Genomic DNA, 17564 nt, shown 5'->3' with positions numbered 1-17564 from the left:
TAACTGAATATTTAGCACTTTTTGTTTTTTATAAATCGAATTTTTCTTCATTTTACATCCGTTCTTTTCATTCTTTTTTTTTTTTCAATTTATGTTGTAATAATCATTTATTTTCATGTAAATAATTCCACCATTAAAAGATTAAAATTTTTAAAAAATTTTTCTTGAATTATTTATAAGAGTAAAATGTATAGCTTTTAGAATTTATTAGAATTTATATAAAAAAATTTTTAGAATTTATTAAATTAATTTATACAGTATGAATTTATTTAAAATAAGCTTATATTTCAATTCATATTATCAATTTCTTTTCGATATTAGGATTTAATATTCATGGAGCTTAATTATTTATACCTTTTAACTATTATTTATTAACTTAATCCTATAGGAATTTACTGCATTATTTATTTGTTCCATGAATAACATACGATTAATTAGTGTAATTAATTAATTTGCACAATCATAGCAATGTTATCCAATATTTTCGAGGAGTTTTTTTTTTTTTTTTTTTTTAAAAAGCTTTAAATATATTAAATTATAATCAAAATATTAAATTTAAGTTTTGATTATCGATTATTTCAGTAAATAAGTAAATGAGAAAGAAAATATTCTTAATAAGGAAATAGGCTAAAATGATTTTCTTTTTCTTTCGTATCCAAGCAACCGAAGTAGATATTTTAGATGTGTAAACTATTTCTGATTAGAAAAAAAAAAACGAAACTTTTATAATAAAATAAAAATTATTGGAATTATTTTTATAATGCACCAAAATTTAGGACAATTTATTTTGTTATTCAATGATAAAAATTTATTGTATAGTAAGGAATAAGTCAACTATTATTATTAATTTCTTGATTTAGGTTAACTGCAAAAGTTAGACTGATATGTTTACTTCAAGTATGTTCGATTGCTAACAAAGTAAAAGTGATAAAATCATTTCTTTTCTTTATTCCTTTAAATTTGAAATTTAATTATTACCTAAATTTGAAATTAATCATATTAAATTTGTACAATGAAAAATTTGAAATTCTATTATAAATTGTCTATCGCATATTAAAACTTTTCAATGTATTGATAAATGTTTTAATATTTAATCCGTTGCTTTTATTGTTGTCTAACAAATATTTTGTTTACATTAATCCGTTGACTCATATATGTTATTTGTTGACTGACCGGTTTGGTTCCTTTCTTATCATTCCGGAACACATTCTTTCTTTAACACCTGATCGCATACATTGTGATAATTTTATCTTTATAAATCTGGCTTAATTAGAACCTAATTAAATTGGTGAAAATTCAAATATTTAATACTTATATTAGAAAAAGAAATTATTATATAAAAAACCAAATGAAAATTCAAGTCTATTTAATCAGAGAAAAAAATATTTGTTTTTTAATTTCCTATTAATTAATATATAATTAATAGTTAAAGTATTAGTATATACTAAAATATTGCCATCAATTTATAATTTTTACAATAACAAAATAAATTTTAGAAATGTAAATTTTTCAATTTTCATATTTTTTTTTTTTTTAGCATACGTTGTGTGTTTGTCATTTTTAAGTTTGCATATAAAATGTGTTTATTTTTAAATTTCTAATTGTTTTTGATAGTTTTGCAGAAGTGCGCGCTTGTCGTGTGCGACATAGATGCTCGACTCAAGTAGCAACTGCTATCCAAGTAATAATACCAGTGATATTAGTGATAACGATGACATTGATAACGCTTGTGCTATAATTGGTGCAATAGAACAACTTGCTAAGGTTAGTTGCTGTTAATTACTTAATCTTTACCTTGTAATTAGCATACTTTCATTACCTCGTAATTATCATTTATCATTTGTTTACCACACGTTGGATAAAATTTTGTTATTATTATTAATATTATTATTTAGCAACATTATTATTATTATTATTGTTGCTGTCATTATTATCAATATTATTTTCAATATTAATCAATTAATGTTGCCAATTTATTATTGATTATTGTTGTTATCATTGTTGTTTCAATTATCAGTTATTAGTTTTACTATTATTATTTTACTCGATTACTGTTAATATTAATTAATGCCATCATATTTATTATTTTGGGCAAGTTTTTTAGAATTTTTAAAGACGAATGCAATTTTATGATATTTAAAAGTTCAAATAATGCCATTATTGCTGATATTTGTTTTTTTTTTTTCAAATTAGACAAATAATTAATTTATTTAATTAGAAAGCAACAATTTTAGAAAATAAAAAAGAAAAATTGAAGAAAAAAAAGAGGATATTATTATTGTTAACAATTTTGTGAAGTAGAAAAAGCGATGAACTTTGAGCTATTTCTTGCTAATGCATATTTAAAAATAATTATTAAATATTTAAATGGACAATATTTATGTTTTTCTTATAGGAACAAATTTTGTTTTGATCAGTTTAATTAATAATTAATTCTTATTTTAATTAATATATAATTGAAATCAGCAACACATATTTTTTTCCTTAAAACAAAAAATCTTAATTCCATAAATTTATTTAATTATTAATCAGTTTTTTGCTCTAATTATTCATTTATTATTATTTTTTATTATTTTTGTTCCTTAAATTAAATTTTTTTTTATTTGACCTGAAATTTTAGCTATTTATAGTTTTATTAATAATGGAAATTAGCTGTGGACGATAAATTGTATATCAATTACTGGGATATATGTGATATATGATATATGACATTTGACATTTGACCCCATATTAGTGAAATGTAATACAAATAGAGTAAATATATATTTATAATTAATGATTTAGAAATTGAGAAAGTGAATCAAACTTTGCATATTTTTCAAAACATTTCTAATTTGAGAGTCAAAAAATAATTATATTTTACGTCATTTGCGCTCTGATTTTTTTTTTTTTTTTTCATCATTTTTGCATCAAATTTTCTTTTCTTTTTAACTCTTTTTTCTTTTTTTTTTCTAAGTTAACTAATAAATATTGAAAGACTTCCTAACCTAAAATTTATTATTGTTAGTTTAAAATTTTTAAAAATGAAACAGTTAAAGAAATTTATTGAAGGTAACAAAAATTTTTTGCTGTTAGAAGCAAATATTTGAAAAAGGAAAAAAAAAAAACCAAATTCATTATAATTATTAATTAACATTAATAATTTTAAACATATTTTAAATGAAAAAGAAATGTTAAATTTTTTTGACTGTAATAAAATCTGCACATTTCATAGCCAATTCTAATCATTTCTTCCCATAAAATCTTATTGTTTACGTACAAAAATCGTTTTATGTCATCCTATTTACAACTGAAATCGAAATTTTAACTTTTCTTATAAATGAAAAGTGAAAAGAATTGATTACAGTGAGAAATTATTTATTGTAAACAAATTCCATTCAAATTCACACTTAAAAATTGTTTGTTTAGATTAAAGGGAAGGAATTAAAGAAACAGACAACGATGCTAGCATGTTTTAACTAATATTTCAATTTAATTACTCACATTTTCAATGGCATCAGTATTTCAAATGAATTAGTCAAGTCACGTTCTAACTAACGTCAATATTTCAAATGAATTAGTCAAGTCACGTTCTAACTAACGTCAATATTTCAAATGAATTAGTCAAGTCACGTTCTAACTAACGTTAATATTTCAAATGAATTAGTCAAGTCACGTTCTAACTAACGTTAATATTTCAAATGAATTAGTCAAGTCACGTTCTAACTAACGTTAATATTTCAAATGAATTAGTCAAGTCACGTTCTAACTAACGTTAATATTTCAAATGAATTAGTCAAGTCACGTTCTAACTAACGTCAATATTTCAAATGAATTAGTCAAGTCACGTTCTAACTAACGTTAATATTTCAAATGAATTAGTCAAGTCACGTTCTAACTAACGTTAATATTTCAAACGTAGTAGTCAAAGTTAAATTCTATCATCAACATTTCAGCATACTACAATAAATATTTCCACAATTTTGTGAAAAATTTTTAGCTTTTAAAAGAGAAAACTAGAAAAACTAAAAATTTTTAAGTTAACTAACCAACGTTCCATATTTTATGCTTTATTTTTTTAGTTTCAAACTAGTTTTCAAAGATTTCTTGAAATATTCGAAATATTTGACAATTTCAAATTTTATATTTTTTTTTTTCAGTTTAATACACTTTTCTTGATAACCCTTTTCATCCCTTAAATTAATGTTTTTTATTGGGAAAAAATAATATTAACCTTTCTCCAATAAGAGAAAATAATTTTTAAAAAAGGTGAAGGAAATTAATACTGCAGTTGTTTCGAAAAAAAAAATTTTTTTTAGTATTTAATTTTCGTTTACCTTTAAAATACCTATTTGGGAGGAAAAAAAAAAATGAAAAATGAAAGAATTTTGCAATCCTTCAATTTACTTTTTTTATATCTTTTAAAATACCAATTTGACAAATTGTAAAAAAAAATTTTTTACCTTGAAATATCTATTTGGTAAAAGAAAATAAATCGAATTATCATTCAATTTCCCTTCGTTTAATCTTTAAAATATTTTGTTTGGTCAAAAAATGAAAAAAAAAAAAAAAGAATCAATAAAAAGGAATGAAAACAATTCGATGAATAAATTATTGAGAATTTTTGATTTCTGATTTTTGATATTTCTCATTTGGGAAAAAAAAAGAAAAACAAACAAAAATTCTCACAAAAAAATCTCACAAATCTCGCAATTCCTTTTTTTTTTTTAATTATTTAAATTAACAATTTTACATATTTTAAAAGTATTACATTATTTCAATTCCTATTTCATTTCATCAGCAATGGTATTTCAGTATTTTTTGCTTTTTTAATTCTCCATTTTAACTTTTTTCTTATTTTTAAATTCACTAATTTTACACAAATCTTTTCTCTCTTTCACATTAAAAAAAAAATAACAAAGAAAAAAATTTTAGAAAATAAATTTTAGCTTTCTCATCAATTTTAACTTTCTAAAATAACAAATAATAAACAAAAAGATAAAAAACCTTCTTTTTTCTTTATTTTTTTTAAAAAATAGAAAAAATCCATTGATTCTTTTTTTTTTTTTTAAATTATATATATTTATGATTGCTTCTTTAGACGATAATATATTCATTAATCTTTCGAAAATTTATTGAAAATATTTTTAAAAATGAAATGAATAATTGGATAGATCAAAGTTAAAAAAAATTGTTGTTATTGTGTTATTTAAATAATTGTAAGAAATTAAAAAGAGAAAATATTTTATCATTGGATTATTCGTTTAAATATTTTTGAATAAAAAAAAAAATTAGTTTTAACATAAATTCAAAAATTTTTAATCGGTTAAAAATAAATTTCAATTACATATGTTAATATTCTTTTTCTCTTTCTTATTTTTCAAATTATTGCTCTCTCCTTTTTTTTCTTTTTTAAAACTAATGAATACTTAAAATAAATAAACGAAATGTTAACATATTTGAAGCAATAAATAAATAAATTATAATAGTATTTTATCTATTTAAGTATAAATATATTATTAAGTACTAATTAATTAGATAACTCATTTTCATTTATTATTCTCCTTAAATACTTTTCCATCTTTATTTATTTATTATTACTATTATTTTTTTTCCAAATATTTTAATTTCACTCAATCATAAATTTTAAGTTTAAAATAATGTTCTGTATATATCAATTGTGTATTTTATAAGCCATTTCAAAATTTTTTTCATCCTAAAAAAAAAAAAAAAATTTTTTTTTCTATATCCTAAAATGAAAGTTTTTAGAAATGACAGAAAGATTACTTCAAAATGAAAATTATTTAAATGAATTTTTCTTCAAATGCAAAATTTTCAATCATTATTTCCTAATATAAAATTTCCTACCTCATATAATTGTCTTTTCTTTTTTTTTTTTTTTTCATCTTAATTTAATTATAATTAAAATCAAAATGTTCACATTACTTTATTAACAAGATAAAATATAACGAAGTAAGTATAATACTTTTATAAAGTATTGTAAGATTTAACTTGAAATATTTGTAAAGATTTAAACTTGAAATATTTTCGAGAGTAAATCAATTAGTTCAATATCAATTTTTAAACAAAAAATTTTTTTCAATTTATTGATTTGTAATCAAAAAAAAAAATTAAGAATAAGCATTGGAATAAAAGCGAAAAAAAAAAAAAATGCGACAAATGATCGCATTTGTAAAAATTTTTTTTTTTGCTGTCAACAACCAGAAGAGAGAAAGGGACAGAGGACAATAACTATACGAGAGGACAACATTTCATTTCATTTCATTGTCATATCTATTTTTCTCTCTCTCCCTCTCTCCCTCTCTCTCTCTCTCTCTCTCTCTCTCTCTCTCTCTCTCTTTATCAACAGAAATAGCAATGATAGGAAGTGAAAGAAGAAGAAAAGAAGAATTGTAATTAAATTGAATTGGGGTTACAACCAATCGGATCACACATTCATACGGCTTCTTTGTCATTTTAATACAGATAGAAAACATTTTATTTTGTACTTTTTGTTTAGTTGAATTTTGTTTTTTTCATTTTTAAAATCATTTTGCTATTCGTTTATTTCATTTTATATTTTAATAAAAATGAACATTTTTGAATATTTGTAACTTTTATACCTTTTTTTTAGCTTTTGGGATGTTTAAATTTAAAATTTAAAATGCTACATTTAAAACTTGGATAATTTTATAAAAATAATAATTAGAATGCATTGCGTGTACGTATAAAATCGAGAAAATTTTAAGTTTAAATCTGATTTTTTTTTTTTGAATTGGAATATTATTTCGCATAGAATTAATTTGTTCTGTCGGAATTATAATTTGTTGGATAAAGCTCGAACGGAGAGAGAGAGAGAGAGAGAGAGGGGGAGAGAGGAAAAGGAAAGAGAAGGGAAAAAGGAAAGAAATTAATTGGAAATGAAAATAAAGTATAATTTTCCTTAAATAATTCTGATATATTCATGAGTAATACAATTAATCCAAAATATTATTTTTGATGTCTAATTAATACAAATTGCCATTTACTAATGATTGTTTATTAAATGATATCAGCGTGCAATGAAAATTTTGATAATTTATTCTAATTTAATTTTCATTAAGAAATATTTATCATTTCAGATATTTATCTGCTTATATTATAACCAAAATAAATAAAAAAAGGAATGCAAAAAAAAACCAAGAAATTTCTGATAATTTTCATTGATTGATAATGAAAGTTAATAAAAGAAATAAATGCTATCAAAATCAATGGCGGCAATGGCGGCGGTATTGTCATAAACAACAACAACAACAATACTATGGCAATAAACATTTTGGGAAAAATTATTTGAAACGAATGCACTGGTTAATGCTAATAGAAATGATATTACAGAAGGAGAAAAAATTTGCATTTGCTGCTGAACTTGGACGATCATTATTGAATCGAAATTATGAATTAAAAAATAGGTAATTTATTTTTTATTTTTTGTGTCTTTTCTTTTTTTAAAATGCTATTAATGATTTAAATGAAAATTTTAATAACTAAAATATTTTTGATGAAATTGTTCATTAATTGTAACATCAAAATTTATAATTTACATTTAATTGATTAGTTAATTTGCTTTATAATTAATTAATTATTTTTATTTATGTTAATTGATAATAATTAACAGTTAGTAATAATTGATAATTTTATATGATTAGCATTTATTGCATTTTTAGGCTTGTAATTATATTAATAAGAAATTAATGAGCACAAGGAGAAGATTTAATTTTTTATTAAATTTCAGGAATGAATTTTTAGAAGAAGCATTAAATACAACCAATGATATGGTGGTACAATTGCGCCATGATTTACAAGCGCGCTCAAATCTTTTACATTTTTATATGGATTATGAAACTGATGTGGATGGCTGCTCATCAGGGTTTCGTTTCTTTTATCAAATTTTTAATTTATTAATGAAACTATTAACTTTTTGCATATTTTTCAGAATTCACAATTTAAACGAAGTAAAACAAACGATTAAAAAAATCGATTAATTTTATAATTTTTATTGCTAAAAAATTTGCAAAATTTTTTATATTTATTTCATTGTAAAATTCTTTTTTTTTTTCGTCGATTATTGAATGAAATTCAATAAAACTGATAGATAGAATTACATTTCTTCCTCTTCTTTTAGTAATAATAATAATAATTTGAATAATTAATTAATTAATTAATTAATGATGATGGTAATAAATGAATTTTAAAAGTAACTATGATATTTTGTAGTCACTATGAATGAGTTCATTTCAGTTTATTTTTTATCGAAAATTTTCCAAATTAAATACGTTATTTTGAAATTTCATGAAATTCGTAAAGTTAATCATAAATTTGTTCTTCTTAGTCATCAAAAAAAAAGTCCAGCACCAATGTTTTTTGTACATTTGTAGAGTTCAAAGTTCACCGCCAAGAAAAACGCAAGTCAAAAACAAAATGAAAGAGAATTTTTCTTTTAAAAATATGTGATATCATTTTATTTCAATTTATGATCTTTCTTTTATTGCATTATTAGATTATTTAATTCATACATTTCTCTAATTATTTCTATTCCAATATATAAAATCAATATAATTTATGGAAAATTTCAATAATTTAAGCACTAATAAATATCAAATTTTATAAAGTAAATCTGTTTAATTATCTGCAATAAATTATTTAAACATTATATTTTTGATAATTTAAATTGAAGTTAAATTTATGATCTGAGAAAATTGCTAATTTACATAAATAGCAATTTTAATTTGTCAATTATTTTTTCTTCATTAAAATATTGTAAAATTATTGTGCTGACTGATATCATTTAATATCATTTGATGGCAATTCAAAATGATAATAGAATTTAATGTGATTGCATTTTAAGAAAATTTCATTAAAGAAATTATCAAATTGATGAGATATGAGTACTTAATAATTTTGAAATTGGTACAAATCCATTAAAATATACGAAATGATTGATTAGAATATATTAATGTTTGCTGAGAATACTATTTGTCACAATTGAATTATTAAATGGAATTGAAATTTAACACATTTTATAGGCAATCAAATAGTGAAAATCTTCAGCGAAAAATTAAACGATTGGAAGATGAGAATCAAAGTTTGAAAAAGGAGGTATATTCGTAATTCGAATTTTTGCATACCTTTTAAATGAGTAATTAACAAATGAATCAAAGTATCAAACTATTAAAATCTCAAATTTAATTACTAATTCTTGTTTTTTATAATAAGAAAGAAAGAAAATTATATTTTCTTATAAATTGTTAATCATTTTAATGTTCAAAAATTGTTATTAATGGATCGTTAAGAAAATTTATCACAAATTAAATATAGAAATGAATTAATTAAATATAGAAATTGATTAATTAATTTAGTGAGCAGTTTCTTCTTTTCTTTGCTCTTCTTCAATGCATGCTGAAATTAAAACTTGATATTTAAAAATGCGCAAATGATACTTTTTTTAAATTTTTTGTTGAAATTTTGCAGTCAAAAAATTTGAAGAAAATTTTTTCGGAATATGAAGAAAATGAACAATTGAATATTTCGGAATGGACAAAGCAATTAGATACTGCTAATGAAAAGGTAATTAATTTCTTCTAACAGTCAACAATTTATAATCAAATAGAATATAAAATATCATTGCAAATTTTTTTGTATTAAATTATTCATTTATTTATATTTTTACTTATTTTTTACTATGTGCTTACTTACTTATTATTCATTTAACAATTTTTCGTTTATTGTTTTTTACATTCATAAATATACAAATGTAAAAAAGTTAGATAAATTCTCAACATTTTTGAAAATTTTGTATGAAAGACTTTTAATATTTTAATATATAGAATAAGAAGGAGTCTTTTATCATTTCATAATAAATAATTAGAAATAAAAATTTAATATTATTAATTCATTTGCGCTTTTTTTTTTCAGATTAATAATTTACAACATTTACTTGCTGAAAAGACAGAAGAATGTGGAATACAAAATTTTGAAGTGGAACGACTTCTCAAAGAAATTACCACTCGATCAATTCATGAAAAAGCGGTAAATGAATGTTTACCTTAATTAATGATTGATCTTTTGTTTCTTTTGTTTTTCTTGATGAAACTTTATCTTTTCTACTTTTAATATATTTACATTTAATTTGATGATCTACGAAATTATTAATTAAATTTTGTAAGCAAAATGATTTAATAGTGTTCTTACAAATGATGTAATAGTAAGGTAAAATTTTTCTTCTTTTGATTAATTTAGCTAGCAAATGAAGCTGCCGATTTGCAAATACAATTGCAAGATGCGCTAGCAATGCATGAAGAACTTGCAGCGCAAGTAAATGACTTACAAGAACGATACACGGAAGTGCTGGCAATGTTACGTGATGCAAACGAAGAGTTACGGACGTATCGGCAGAATGAGTCCGCTTATAGGTAATATTGCACTGATTAATAAATTAGGAGAAAAGTAATTAAAGTGAAAACTTTGTTTCATTTCAACTTTCTCATTTAATATTTAATAATTTTTTTTCTTAGATATATGAAATAGATAAATTAAATATATTGAAATTTCTGAGGAATATTTTGTCTAAATATATTTTTTTCTTTTATTTGTTTGAAAAAGAAATGAAAATAAAAATTTTTTCTTTAAAATTAATGAGGAGAATTTATTGTTGTTTTGTTTTTAGGATTGATTTTAATAATTGATCAAATATTTATAAATTTGGAATTTCTTTTTTTTTGGAGAAATTCAAATTACATCACCGACAAATAAATGCTATTTAAGTAGAAACATTCTTGATTCATATTGTGATTTTACAACAAGCATTTCTGATTTATTTTGTGTTTTAAAGATTAGCATTCCTGATTTGCTTTCTGATTTAAAAACCGGCATCCTTGATTTACCTTCTAAGGACAAGTATCACTTGATTTAAGGACTAGCATTCTCGATTTACTTTCTGATTTAAAAACTGATATTTCCTGACTCAGTTTTTGTGATTTAAGGACAAGTACACCTGATTCACTCTATGATTCATTAGCAAGTGAAATTGAAGCATCCGATACTGGTTTCTATAGCGCAATCAATAATCACAGGTATGAAAAGTCATTTTTTTATTAATTTGATAAGTCGTTTCCTTTTTTTTTTTTTTTTGCTTTGATTTGAATTAATACAAATATGAATTGATTTACTCTTATTTGATACAAATTTGAATTGATTTACTCTTATTTGATACAAATATGAATTGATTTACTCTTATTTGATACAAATTTGAATTGATTTACTCTTATTTGATACAAATTTGAATTGATTTACTCTTATTTGATACAAATATGAATTGATTTACTCTTATTTGATACAAATTTGAATTGATTTACTCTTATTTGATACAAATATGAATTGATTTACTCTTATTTGATACAAATATGAATTGATTTACTCTTATTTGATACAAATATGAATTGATTTACTCTTATTTGATACAAATATGAATTGATTTACTCTTATTTGATACAAATTTGAATTGATTTACTCTTATTTGATACAAATATGAATTGATTTACTCTTATTTGATACAAATATGAATTGATTTACTCTTATTTGATACAAAATGAATTGATTTACTCTTATTTGATACAAATATGAATTGATTTACTCTTATTTGATACAAATATGAATTGATTTACTCTTATTTGATACAAATTTGAATTGATTTACTCTTATTTGATACAAATATGAATTGATTTACTCTTATTTGATACAAATATGAATTGATTTACTCTTATTTGATACAAATATGAATTGATTTACTCTTATTTGATACAAATTTGAATTGATTTACTCTTATTTGATACAAATATGAATTGATTTACTCTTATTTGATACAAATATGAATTGATTTACTCTTATTTGATACAAATATGAATTGATTTACTCTTATTTGATACAAATTTGAATTGATTTACTCTTATTTGATACAAATATGAATTGATTTACTCTTATTTGATACAAATATGAATTGATTTACTCTTATTTGATATAAATTTGAATTGATTTACTCTTATTTGATACAAATATGAATTGATTTACTCTTATTTGATACAAAATGAATTGATTTACTCTTATTTGATACAAATATGAATTGATTTACTCTTATTTGATACAAATTTGAATTGATTTACTCTTATTTGATACAAATATGAATTGATTTACTCTTATTTGATACAAATATGAATTGATTTACTCTTATTTGATATAAATTTGAATTGATTTACTCTTATTTGATACAAATATGAATTGATTTACTCTTATTTGATACAAATATGAATTGATTTACTCTTATTTGATACAAATATGAATTGATCTACTCTAAATTGATTTACATTGATATCAAATTTTCTATTAATAATTAAAAATTATACTAATGCATTAATCAATTTACTGTTAAAATAATTTAACTTAATTTTATATTTTTCTTAATTCTTCTATTTTTTCTATTCAACAGATTATCAACAAAACAGCAAAATGTACAATCAGTAATGGATATGACTCATTTATCAAATAAATTAGAAATGATTGAAATTGTGAATGATGTGAGTAATTCAAATGTAGTAGGAACTCGTACAGTTGCTACCGTTACTGATCCATTACCATCTGATCGATATCAGCAAAATTCACATTGTGATGATAATGTAAGTTATTATTTTGAAATTTATAGATTTTAAATTCTGGCATACTCATATGTTTTTTATATTCAAATATTTCATTGAAACTTTTCCATGGAAATATTGGTTTTATTTTAAATTAAAAAAAAAAAGAAAAGAAAATTACCTTTTTATTAAGTATTAAAATTTCGAGTTTATTTCCTTTTTAATTTGAATTAGATGATTACTTATTAATGCTCATTTCAAATTATTGAGACACTCCTTTTAAGAGATCTAAATACGATCGTCAGAAATAAAAAAGAACGAATACATTTACATAACTTAAATAATGTATAAGATATATATCTTATATATATGACATATGGTATTTACTTAAGTTTAAAAAATTTCTAAATCACTCAAAATTAAACAATTTTTAAATTATTAACTCAAGATCAGGTTTATCCAAGTGAATTTTTATTCTAATCTTTATCACATTTTCAAGTAAAATATAGAACTGAAAACTAATTACTTTTTATATTTTCAATTTTAGGTAGTCGATGTACCGAATCAGATTTTTGCTAAACTTCTTCGACATTCTTGTCATCCTCGTAGTCCCATATCTTTTCTACTGGATATCAATGATTCACATAAAGTACAATCATCATCAATTTCTAAATCTGAAATTAAACCTTTTGAAGTTGATGCCAGTTCAAGTACTTCATTGCAATCAAAACAACCTTCCAATGAAAATGTTAGCTTTATTTCAACTTTAAAAAAAAATTATTTAATACAAAACAAACAATTCATTTCTCTTTTTTTTCACTATTTAATATGAATGAAAAAATTTTTCAAAATTTGATTACTGTAAAGAAAAAGTCAATTATTGCAGAATATTTCACAAAATGCTACTGTGTATGATTTAAATCGAATACAAAGTGATAATTTCGATTCACTTAGTAAAACAGAATCAAATGATTCATTGTGTGGTTATGAGGGACCAAAGTTGGGTGAACCTGGACGACCTGGTACACGTGACCTAGAATGGTCAATTAAAAAATTGAATATACGAAGACAGGTAATAAAAGATAAATGTTTTTAATTGAATGCATACAAATTTATATATTTCAGTTTACGAGATTCTACTAGCAATTTAACTGATAATTTCTATGTTATTTAGAAGATATCATAAAATTATGAAATATATTCATATATAAACAAACATGAACTTAATAAAGTAGATTTACTGAAATATATGTATGTATCTTTACTCTATCAATTACTTATCTTTTTTTTTTTTTTTTTTTCTTAAAAAGATCGAAAGAGAATATACAAGATTTCGTCGAGAACGTGGTTTATTACCTTCAAATGCATCATTCTTCAATAATTTATCAACTCAGGTGCAACATTTTTTTTTTATAAACTTTGAAAATATTTTTATAAATTCTAAATCTGAAATTTATTAAAATTCATTATCAATTTTGTTTATTTATACAAATCGTATTGTTTGTTATTATTTTAATTAAAAATATTTTTTTTTTTTATAGAATTCGATGAAAAAATATCATTGGCCAGGAATTATACGACATGAAACATTATTGCATTCAGATGAATTACAAAAACATAAATTCACAAATGATTTATCACGGGTATTTAAACGTGACAAAATTCTTTCAAGCGTTGGCTTACTTGCTTCACTTAATAATAATCTTGCTCAAGGTATTGTACTTCGTTCAACAATTCCAGTAAAATCATATATTATTACACCTTTACAACAGAAGCTTAAAAATTTCACACGTAAGTTTATACTTTAATAATTCTTTTTTTAAATGAAATTTAAATTTTGAATTTCTGTAAAACTAACAAAACAAAAAAAAAAAAAAAAAAAACAAATCAAATCAAATCAAAAGAAAAGATAAATCGAAATAAAAAGAAAAATGTGCTAGCATATTTCTTACAAATATTTTGAAATTGTAAATTTTGAAAAATCAAAAAAATAAAAAAATGAGATGAAGAATTATTAAAAAATAAATGAATATTTATTGTTTATTAAATAAAAGTTTTCTTTTAAATTTCTTTTCCAAATATACAATATGAAAGGATAGATAAGCTTTTTTCAATGTTTTTTTTTCTGATATTTCCCATAAAATAGATTAGTTCATTTTTTTTTCTTTGCTCTCTATCCTCAATAATTTTGCTACTTTATTAAGTTCATGTTTGTTTATTAATTTAAAATATTCTCTAATCATTATCATTTTATAAGGAGTTAGATACCTTTTTTAAAATTAATCATCTCTCTCACTTTTTATTTCTTTGATGATAAATAAGAAAGATTATAATAAAAGATAATTTTATAGTTGTTAAATTTAGTCATCGGTTATCTATCCTTTCATTTCTAGCATAAAATAATTTAATTGAAGAAATTTTTCTTATCAGGTGATATATCATCATATTCATCATATCTTTTGGAAGCACTTAGTCTATGTATACCGACAGAATCGTTATCACTATCATTAACTTCAAAACAGTTAACTCGGTTTCATAGTATGCATAATTTACATCACATAATTAATTGACGACGACAACAACAATGACAGTATCAATAGCAACAACCATATCAATTGGAAATTAATATTTTAAACAATGATGATAATTGTAATAATTAAAATTATTAATAGATTATCAAATGCTTCCTTTTTTCTCATTAAGCACATGCCTTAATTTTAATTTCCAAAAAAAAAAAAGAGGAAAGAAACAAGACTTTATTATACTAATTAATTAAATTAATATATGTTTAATTAGTTTTAATAATAAAACATGTTCAGTATTTTTAATAATTAAATTAACAAAAAGAAAATTTTGAAATGAAGTAATAGATAAATCACATTAGTAATAAATTTTTCCTTTTTTTTTTGTACACTATCAATCATATCATAATAAAATTTCATTGACAAATAGTTTTCTTTTTCTTTGTTTTTCTTTATTTCTCTTTTTTTTTTTTTCTAAATGAGGTAGATTTGAGACATACAGATATACCTTTCATTGTTAATATTAGTATTATTTTGTACATATGAATTTAGAGGTTATGTAAAAATTTTTGGTTGACAATTTCTGGACAAGAAAATTTCTCAAATCTAAAAGCAAAAAGGAAAAAAATTATAATGAATATTTGAAATGGATAATCGTTATCATTGCTGTAACAGTGATATTCGATTCATTTATTTTATTTCTTTCTTTTATTATATTGGTGCTCAAGTAATAATAATAATAATTAATAATAACAATAAAAATAATAGTAATAATAACAGTATTAGTAGTAATAGTAATGTATAACGTAAATTATTATATTTGATAAATAAATATAGAATGTTATCAGGTAATAAATAAATGTATAATTTATTATAGGTGATAAATAAATATGTAAATTATTGTATTCAATAATGTGGCAATAATTTCTATTAGGATTTGAATGTTCAAATTTTAATAAAATCATTTTTTATGTGTGAACAACTTTTGACATCCATTAAAAACAATTTATAATTATATGGTTAATCAAGAAAAAAAAAAAAAAAAATCCAACGAAGTTTGATCGACTGATAGCGCATTCTGATAATCGTTTATGATCGATGAAAACGAGGAGAGAAAAGATAAAATGTAAATTAAAAAAAAAAAATCTTTTTTTTCTCCAAGGTCAACAACGACAATCTGAAAAAATTAAAAACTAAGAGCCCAACTATCTGGTGTAGTGCTAACTTTTTAATTTTTTAACTTCAGAAGCTTTTTTATAATTTCATACTTCAAAATACCAATTAGAAAAGAAAGAAATATTGCTAACTTGTTGATTTTATATCATAATTTTTCTAATAATTCAAATAAAAATTGATTGAGGAAAATTTTTAGGCAAAAAGTCCAATAACAGAGGAAGAGAAAAAAAAAAAAGAATTGTTATTTCTAAAAGAAATAAATTAGATTTCAAATTCTTTTGTTTTATTACAAATCAGATTTGTTTCTTTTATTCCAGAGAGGGTAGAAAACCAAAAGGGTATTACAGTTGATAATTCGTATATATGTTAATTAGTTGGAAACAAAATTAGAATAAATAAAAAATGATTGGGACTAGAATGATAATCATTTCACTTTAACGCTAATAATTATGAACGAGTAATTAGTTATCTATCAATTACATTAATGAATATAAACCCTTAATAAAAAGTTTGTTGCAAAAAATACAAATGGAATAGTTCGTCATATTCCTTTTATCACTTATCGTAAGCTGTTAATAAATCAGATTAATTAATAATGAGAATTTCATCCCGTTAAAAAAAAAAAAAAAAAAAAAGGAAAAATAGTTCTTTTTAAGACAAAAATATAAAGTGCTTATTAATTATTTGTGTCTACAAGATTAATTTACAATATATGAACTATTATTTCAATAATAAGAAAAAATAAATATGCAAAAGAAGAAAGATCACTTTCTTCATTGAATATTATTCCGAATTTAGATTGTGTAATAAAAAAGCTCTGTTATTGCTAAAATTTCACTGATTATAACAAACTTAAAGAAAAAAACTGATGTATTATCCAAACTGATGTAAAATCACTATCGGTTACATTATGGTTATCAAAAAATATCAGTGTTATAATCTAATAAAAACAAAATAAAAGTGTGGAAAGAAATACATATACAGTTAGAATATTTATTTTTACATGTTAAAATCTGAATATTGATTGGTAAAGCTCTACAGTTTCGCATATTCATACAAAGCTCACGAGAAAAAAAAAAAATGCTCAAATTCTTCCGAGGTATTTGAGTTTTTTTTTTTGTCATCCATCTTTTCCCGTACAATTTAACATCAATATTTTTTATAATTTTTGTAATTAATATTTCGCATAATTAGCAAACATAAAGAACTAACTAATAAATAAAAC

At 21.5% G+C, this 17564-nt stretch overlaps 1 protein-coding gene across 1 annotated transcript; it reads left to right on the top strand.

Moving 5' to 3' along the window:
- Positions 1 to 1650: 1650 nt before the first annotated feature.
- Bma-trak-1 (106 kDa O-GlcNAc transferase-interacting protein, putative) lies at positions 1651 to 15211 on the top strand (the record flags this gene model as incomplete). The annotated part of the gene is made up of 14 exons (XM_043080833.1): positions 1651 to 1764; positions 7354 to 7427; positions 7751 to 7885; positions 9042 to 9114; positions 9487 to 9582; positions 9931 to 10044; positions 10255 to 10427; positions 10998 to 11087; positions 12497 to 12683; positions 13189 to 13389; positions 13528 to 13713; positions 13952 to 14035; positions 14183 to 14432; positions 15072 to 15211. 14 exons carry the CDS (start codon positions 1651 to 1653, stop codon positions 15209 to 15211), a joined length of 1917 nt encoding a protein of 638 aa, XP_042936767.1.
- Positions 15212 to 17564: the final 2353 nt, after the last annotated feature.

Source organism: Brugia malayi (genome assembly GCF_000002995.4).
Source record: "Brugia malayi strain FR3 genome assembly, contig: Bm_v4_Chr3_scaffold_001, whole genome shotgun sequence".
Taxonomy (NCBI): domain Eukaryota; kingdom Metazoa; phylum Nematoda; class Chromadorea; order Rhabditida; family Onchocercidae; genus Brugia; species Brugia malayi.
This window is presented reverse-complemented; position numbering and strand designations above follow the sequence as displayed.